General features: G+C 49.8%; 1 protein-coding gene across 1 annotated transcript; it reads left to right on the top strand.

The window, feature by feature from the left end:
* Positions 1–490: 490 nt before the first annotated feature.
* CTTNBP2NL (CTTNBP2 N-terminal like) lies at positions 491–5,642 on the top strand (the record flags this gene model as incomplete). Its single annotated transcript, XM_010154237.1, has 3 exons — positions 491–721; positions 2,981–3,088; positions 3,797–5,642. Coding segments are annotated over 3 exons (1,815 nt in total), but the record flags the coding sequence as incomplete, so codon positions are not given.
* Between the last annotated feature and the right edge of the window lie 3,021 nt (positions 5,643–8,663).

Below are 8,663 nucleotides of genomic sequence, written 5' to 3'. Positions count from 1 at the left end.
TGATGTTAAGACTAAAAATCCCTCCTGTTAGAAGGATTGTTGTCCTCACCACGCACTTAACTTTTCACGGTACCTTGGTCAGTCTGCCTTCAGAGGAATGGTATGTGCACCGAGTAGGTGAAAAACAGGGTGTTTGTGCCCGTGGTGTTGGCCTGGTCAGAAGTGGCAAGGCCTGGGTGGGCCTTGGGGGTCACGCAGGTGGCTTGGCCGGCACCGCTGCTCGGCGGGTCCGTCGCTGGACGCGCTTGGCTTATGAATTGCTCTCTGTCTTGTCTCTGAACCAGCGGCCTTGAACGTGACACGCGGCTGGGTTTTCCTGTCTGAATGCTCTTGTTCTTGTAGCAGATAGCAGGGTATGAATCAGGCTGTGTTAACATCTATTTCTAAATGGAAAACTGGGGAAGAGAGATATTAGCTACAAATTGCCGCCTTCTTCAGCTGCTTTTCTATTTTAAGTATATTGAAATGCAAATTTGTTTTTGTGTTGCAGGCCCAGCACAGAGACACGTTCATCGAGGAACGCTATGGGAAGTACAACATCAGTGACCCGTTAATGGCTTTGCAGCGAGATTTTGAGACCCTGAAAGAGGGAAATCATGGTGAAAAGCAACCAGTTTGCTCCAATCCCTTATCTATTTTGAAAGTCGTGATGAAACATTGCAAGAATATGCAGGAAAGGATGTTATCCCAACTGGCTGCTGCGGAAAGCAGACACAGAAAGGTAGGTTTTGCTTCAGCAAAGATGCACAGGAGTTAATAGGGTATTTTGATGTGTTAATTTCAGCAAAAACACTTAAATGCCTTGAGCTTTGGTAACTGGAAGGGCTTTGCACCCTTGCTTAAACTTCTCACTCAATACACTGCAGCTGGTAATTGTAATTCCAAAATTCGAAATATATGCACTGTGGTTTATGTTGGGCCATGCAAAAAGGGAGCCAGGGTGTTCGCAGCTGAGGAGTCTAGTGCTGACCCAAATGTAGGGAAGGGTTTCTGGAAGATTGACTTCTCGGCAGCCGTGTCGCAGTTCTGCTGTGACTCGGTCTCGGTGGTTACTGAAGAGCTGGTACCAGGTGCTTCAGGGAGCGCACCTCCTTGTGCTTTCCTAACAAAATACGGCTTGACCAAAACAGCATTTTTGATGCTGTTTGGCCTCTTGATAAAGCAGCTGTTATTCCTTATATGTAGCTTTAACCCATGTTGACAGCGAAGTGCTTGGTCCGGGTGTCCGGCTGCACTTGCACAGAGCTTTGCTCCTCTGGCGCACGGCGGTTTCCTAGAGGAGCATAACCCTGCACACAGCTCTGAAAGCAAGAGCCTGCTGACCTCTGCTTCTTGGCCTCTTGCTACAGCATACTCTCTTTTGTTTCAAAAGCTAACAAAAGTTAGCTTTTGAAAACCAAAAACCATGTTTGCGTGCTTGTTTTCTGCTGCAGTAAATTTAAACAAGTGGAAATGATTAGTCTTTGCCCCTGCTATGTAGTCAGGGCAGAGAATAATTGCCAAGAGTACGTCGCAGAGAGCTGGGGCATCCCTGCCGTCACCTGCGGTGCAGCACTGTATCCTAACCTCTTCACATACCTCTTTTCCATTTTAAGGCATAGCTGAGAGTCTTGCTGTTGCTTTTGTCAGTGGCAGGCTGAGGTGAAGCCGTTCCAGGGTGTCTAGGAGCTGTCTTGTGTCAGACCCAAGTGCACTTTTGTCTCCTGCCTGTGCTTGGGCCAGTAGCATCCCGTATTTTTTCAGGTGTGTCACTCTTGCCTTGATTCAGACTTACCGAGTCACATACAAAGATCTCAAATACAAGTAGCTGTGTTCTGTTTCTAATCAAAAGGTTCAAAGTTGAACCCTCTGTTTCATTGCTCATCAGCACGTGGGTTAAAGTTTATTTTCCCGTAATCTGTTTTGATGGGGATAAGATGGAGCAAATTCCTTTCAGTCTGTGAATAATCGGAAGTGTTTCACTTGCAGAAACCTTACTGTGACATAAGCAACTGGCCAGCTTGACTTTCACATCACAGGCACTGTGCTTAGGGTGGGCAGCTGGGGGTATCTTCAGCTTTCAGTTTGTCCTGGAAGTTTGTTTCAGGCTGTTTCATTTCTCAGCCAAGAATCTAGCTAAATCCTGCTGTTACAATCATTTTTTCCCCCTCTTCAATCCTTCTGTCTCCTGTAAAAAGGTTCCTTGGGTACTTAAAGGTATATAAGCCTCGCTTGGAAGTTTACGTTTCAGGAAGTCTGAGGAGCTGCTAAATTCGTGATGTGCTTGTGTTGGGAGAGCCTGGGGTTTTTGGGGTGAGATACGGCAGCCTCTTGGGCAGCTCACTTGCTGGCTTTTTTGTTAATAGAATTTCAATTATTCATGTAATTCAGTGTTGCAGCTGAAGGAGCTCCTTGACTGGGTCCTTGTGGCAAGCAGTTTCATTTCAAGAGCTCATCTTGTTCTTAAGTGGAAGAACAAATTCATGTTCTTTAAAATAAACTTTGCGCTGCAGTCCTCAAATCCCCTGTAAGAAACTGGGGGAGAAGCCTGTGTGTGAGTTACCGCTGGGAGCGTAGCGAGGATCGTCTGGTCGTTAGTGCTGCGGGTCTCTGGGGCAGCGCCTCCCCTCCGGCTGGGGTTCGTGTTGAGGGTCCTGCCAGGAGATTCGGGTGAGGGCATCGCACCACCAAGGACGGATAATGTGAACTTGTCACGGCTCTTCTGCAGTCTGGAGGAAAAGCATGCAATTTGGCTATTTAATAGTAAAATAAAGATAAGTCCAGCGTGAGGTGTTCCCAACCACGTGCAAAGTGACTCAGCTGTCCCATGCAATAACGTAGTACCGTAACTTGTCCGAAAGCCATGATGGTTTGAGTTGGATTTGGGTGTCTGAGGCTGCCGGGGTTGCTCTCCCGCATCATCTGGCCTCGGACCGCTTGCGCCGGCGCTGATCTCTCCCGAAGTGCCCGGGCATCGCAGTGACGGGTGTTTGCCTGGCAGGTGATCCTGGACCTGGAGGAAGAGAGGCAGCGGCACGCCCAGGACACGGCGGAGGGGGACGATGTCACCTACATGCTGGAGAAGGAGCGGGAGCGGCTCACCCAGCAGGTACGCTTTGGAGACCGGTAATTACCCAGCCCACGGAAACCCTGGGCTCCTGGGTGGTGAACTCGGTGGTGATGTCTAATTGCACCTTCATGTTGAAAGGCAGTAGGGACCTCCCTCCTCTGTAAGGCACAACAAGCTTTTGTCCTTTCGGTAGGACAAACAACCTTTATTTTTCAGGGTGTTCTGGTAGCTGAGCTGTGCTAAAAGCTACCAACAGGGAATCAGATGTGCTGAAGTCTTACTTCAGCCCGAAATCGGAGTTGTTCTCAGGAACAGGGCTGTGCTTACAAATGATAGGGCTCTGTAGTACTCAAAATTCAGAATAAGTCATGAAAAATCTCCTGGGGGGGGAATTCAGAGATGATAATAAACATTTAAGCTGCTGTTTTCTGTTACTCAAGCGCTGTAGACTTTATTCAGCATACATAGCACGTCAGCATTTTGAAGTCTAAATGCCTTTAAAAGGCGAACCGACAGAGTAGTCAATGAGGTGGAAGGAAGCTTTGCTGCAGATCGCCGGTTCAATCAGCTCGTGGCAGGCTGGTGTAGATCTCACGGAAGGTAGATTTCATACATGATACAACTACTAGTAAGTCATAATTCTTAGGGAATTTCTCCCAGATACATAGTAACCCCATTCCCTTTTGGGGCATTATACTTCCAGGAGGTTTTTTGGTTCCCTTACAGTCTCTTCTTGTGTTCTTGCAGTTGGAGTTTGAAAAATCCCAAGTGAAGAAGTTTGAAAAAGAACAGAAGAAGCTGTCGAGCCAGTTGGAGGAGGAAAGGGCACGTCACAAGCAACTGTCTTCCATGCTTGTAGTGGAGTGCAAGAAAGCCACTGCCAAAGCAGCTGAAGAGGGGCAGAAGACGGCAGAATTGAGCCTGAAACTGGAAAAAGAGAAGAGTAAGGTGAGTAAGCTGGAAGAGGAGCTGGCGTCCAAGAGGAAGCGGGGCTTACAGATGGAGGCACAAGTAGAAAAGCAGCTCTCAGAGTTCGACATTGAAAGAGAACAGCTGAAAGCCAAGCTGAACAGAGAAGAAAACCGTACAAAAGCACTCAAAGAGGAGGTGGAATGCCTGAAGAAAGCCCTGAAAGAGCTGGAGGCTTCTTGCCAGGAGAACAGTCCCACCGAGCCTTTGCAGCCAAGGCCCTCGGTGATGTCCAGAGGTGTCGCAACCGACAGTCCCACAGGGAAGTCTGTGTCTTGCCAGACGGAGTGTCTGCAGGCAGAGCGAGCAAACCCTGCCAGCACAAGCAAAGCTGCGCACGCCACGTTTCCCAGCCCTGCTACGCCGACTCATGCCTATGCAAAATCCAATGGTCATTGTGATACGGACGTGCAGACGGGCAGTGAGCTGCCGCAGGCAAGCGCAGCAGAGAACCCGGTGCAGAAGGAAAAATCTGCTGGTGCAGCCCCAGAAAACTCAGTTGAGAACGGCAGTTCTCCCGTGAGAACGGAGTCACCGGTGCATCTGATGTCCCAGGTCCCTTCTAGCGGGGTGTCCCTCTCTCCCAGCGGCACCGCTGCCTCCTCGCTAACACCATCCCCCTGCTCCTCACCCGTTCTGACGAAACGCCTGGTGGGAGCTTCAGCGAGCAGCCCCGGGTACCAGTCCTCCTACCAGGTGGGGATCAACCAGCGTTTCCACGCAGCTCGGCACAAGTTTCAGTCTCAAGCCGAACAGGACCATCAGTCGAGCGGCCTGCAGAGCCCACCGTCTCGGGATTTGTCTCCTACTCTGGCGGATAACTCTGCTGCCAAGCAGCTGGCCCGCAATACGGTCACTCAGGTCCTTTCCAGATTTACCAGCCAGCAGGGACCTATTAAACCCGTCTCGCCTAACAGCTCACCCTTTGGCACGGACTACCGGAACCTGGCAAACGCCGTGAGCCCCAAAAATGAATCCGGTCACTCTCCTGGCAAGGTTTCCAGTCCACTAAGCCCGTTGTCTCCTGGAATTAAGTCGCCAACCATTCCTAGAGCAGAAAGAGGGAACCCTCCGCCCATCCCTCCAAAGAAACCCGGCCTCGCTCAGTCACCTGCTGCTCCTGCTCCACCAACCAAACCCTCTTCCCAGGCGCCGTCCCTGGGTGCCCCCATGGACGTGGCGAGTAGCTGCTCCAACAATACTGTAGTGGCAAACGGCAAAGAGCTGGAGATCCTCCTGCCGACCAGCAGCTAGTCCCCAGCAGATGAGAATGTGACATTCCGTGGCTTGGCATCCTAGGGCTAAGACACTTTTTCCACTCCATGTTATTTATTTCCATAGTAGCAGATTCTGTCTGTATAAAGCATTTAGTATATTTTTTTTTTCTTTTATAATAGGTAGGAAAATATTTTTGTTTATGAAGAAACCTTAACTACAGCTATACAGTAGCCTCAAAATGTCTCGTGGCAACAGTCAGATCGTTAGAGAGACAAGAGCCCTGATCACGGGGTGGGACCTAACTCAAACTCTAATGGGACTGAAATGCTACTTTTAAATTATGCAGAAATAACTTTTGCAGACTTTTTACTCCAGATGAACATTGTATCAAAAGTGCCTGAACTAAGCCTGCGATATGAATGTGATTCCCTGGAAAAGGTGAGGAGGGGGGAACCATCTAGCTGCAGAAACAAATTCTTCTGTGAGTCGTGAATGTTGAAACCAACACTGGTTTTCTTTTCAGTTCTTTCCGTTTGCTGAAGTAAGTTAGCAAACGTGCTACGAATTCTGTGAGGTGACCACCAGGCTGACGCAGCCAGCGCCACTTTGTCCCTTAGGACGGTGCTCCCAGACGCTTGAGGGAGCACACGGGGAGTTCCTCGGGGTAAAAGGTAGCTGTAGTACAATCCCCATCGCTTCTCTCTCAGCATTCGCTGTCCAGGTAGTTCTTTTTCCTTTCCCATCACGCATCCTGCAGAGATGCCTGGGTGCTTTAACTGCCTGAACTCCGGTTTCTGGTGTGTCACCTCGAATTCTGAAGCTTTTCAAGCGTTCTACTGTTGTGTGTGGAACTTCTGAGAACAGGATCTTGCTGTTACTTGACAAAGATCTCGCTATTACTTGAAAAAAAAATCACTAGTCCCTATGATACAGGTTTTTTGCAGCAGTAACATGAGATCTACTGTAAACAAAAGCAATAATTTTGTTCCTCATCTGTGTCGGTTGTGGCTGGCTGACCTGGATTGTGCTCCCTAGTTAGCTGGGATCTTGCTGGCTTTCCTTGGCTGCAAATACGGAACCAAATCCTGACCGTCGCGCGAGATGTGTGGATGCGTAAGTAGTTTCACACACACTTGAAATACACATAGTAGGAAAGTCTCCAGCTATCCCTGATGTTGTGCTTAATATGAGGAAAACGTGGGAATTCATTGAGATTTTTTTAAAAAATCAGTTAAAGTGAGGGATTGTCTAGGTTTAAGGCAGATGGTGGGTGTGAGAAACAGCAGGCCCAAGAGGGGAGGAGCAGAAATGTTCGGCGCAGAAGCGTTGTCCGCGCTGCCCGTTGGTCAGCGGCACAGCACGGCAGGTTTTCTGCGTCACTGCGGCGAGAAGCACGAGACAGACACACCACAGATCAGTGGCAGAGGCTGAGAGCGTAACCCTGAGTTAATTATCTCACTTGTTGTACGTGAACTGATCCTAAATTTAGAAACCGGCCGTGCTGCTTGGCGGCGGCTTCGTTTCCCTCTTCAGCGGCATCACGGAGACGCGGAGCACAGCTCCCCACTGCCAGGGATGCCTTCTCCTTTGTCATTTTTCAGTATTTAATTAGGCAAAATACATCCACCTTTGTTGTGGGAGGATCCCCACAGCGGCCAGCACCCCGTGGGTTCCTGCTAGCTCTGGGCCTCGCGCTGTGGGACGCGGGAGCCCCCGTGCCACTGCTCTCCTCTCCGCCCAGCCATGGCAGGTGTTTAGGCTGGAACAAGAGGGGTTTGCAGACCTTTTCGTAGCCTTTCAAAGGGTGGTGTGATGTGCTGCCCTTCCTCATCCAGCGGAACGGGCTGTGTGCTGGCAGCAGGGAGACGGGCAGCCTGGAGATGAATGGCCCGTGGTGCGTTGGGAAGCACATCTGTTACTTTAAGTGTCCACAGCAGCTTTTTCCTCTTGAGAGGAATTGTAAAAAGTGATGGACAGATGAATTTTGGCCCGTGTAGCGCTTCGGATTCAAAAGTGAGGCTTTTGTATACACTGCTTTAACGTGTTTCTTTGCTTTTACATTAATCTAAACGGTATTCTCCCCCGTCTGTATCGATAGCGCTAGAGAGAGATACTATGATGAAGTCTATTAGGAAATGCACCGAGTACTGTTTCTTCTGAAATAGAATATGGGAAGGGGTGTGCAAAAGAATGTATTTTTGCTAGTAGCCTATCTCCTGAGAGAAACTAAGCACAAGAGATGAAAACGGACCCAACTAATTCAGTAAGACGTTTAGAGTTAGTATTTAACTGTTGATGTAGATTCTGTGTGGAAGCAACTAGAGATTTCTTCTCTCACTCACACCAGTCATAAGCAGACGTGGTTGCAGAGTTTGTCACTGGCTAATGGAGTATCATGAAGTGCAAAAATGTATACATGAGTATTAATTCATTAACACTTGTAAATTTGTAAAGCCAAATGTACCGAGCTGAAGTCTTTAATCATTTTTATAGCTGATGGCATTAAACATGTTAAACATTCGTATTATCAATAAAGGATTTTATTTTTAAGATGTGCAAATTGCTTAAGAAAATGTCTGGAGGTGGGACGGAGCGTGTGGATGGAGGCTGCCCAGCAGGAACCAGTCCAGGAGGTGGATCTGGGCATCTGGATCCGTGGGGAAAGGGCAGCTTTAGTGTCTGCTCTGAAGGGTCGGAACAAAGCGCGGCGGGCGAGGAGCTGTTGCGGCTGGCTGCAGGCTGGGCCGGAACGGGGTGCCTGGACACCGGGGGCTTGTAGGCGCTTTTAGGTAAAAACACGTTCCTAGGGTACCTCTTTGACACGGTGTTATGATACTAAACTAATAGTACTTTTGGTGGGGTTTTTTTGCTGGGGGGAGAGGGCTGCCAAAGCCCTGCTGCTGTTTTCAAGCAGGATACAGAATTTCACACGGAAGATCCCCTGGCAGTGTCAGCTCTCCTGCCGCGGAGGAGCACGACTCGGTGATGGCACAAGGTACAGCCGAGGGTCCCCAGCGCTGGCTGCGGAAACGTCCCCTCTGCCTGGGATGAGGAACCAGTACGTTTCCTCCTGGGGAGCTGGGGGCTGCTCCAGGTGCCCCCCAGCCCAACTGTGGGCAGAGTCCACAGCTGTTTGTCTCCCTAATGTTCGCTGCAACAGTGACCTGATTTCCTTGTCTTTACATCACCTTGGTTGAACAGGTTTTGCAACAACCTGGGACGCAGCTCTTCCTTATCTCTTCGGGCCTGATGCCATCTCGGAGGAGACACCCAGGCGATGGTACCTGCTCCTGCGCTGCCAAAAGCTGCAGCCACGGACCAAGAGCTCTTCCTCCCTGCAACCGCCTTCCCGGTGCCGCTGGAGCCAGGAGCCCTGCCTGGGCAGGCGTCGGAACCGGTGTGTCCCAGCCGCAGCCCTGCTCACTTT

The sequence above is a fragment of the Eurypyga helias genome, unplaced genomic scaffold, assembly GCF_000690775.1.
Source record: "Eurypyga helias isolate BGI_N326 unplaced genomic scaffold, ASM69077v1 scaffold44366, whole genome shotgun sequence".
NCBI classification, from domain to species: Eukaryota; Metazoa; Chordata; class Aves; order Eurypygiformes; family Eurypygidae; genus Eurypyga; species Eurypyga helias.
This window is presented reverse-complemented; position numbering and strand designations above follow the sequence as displayed.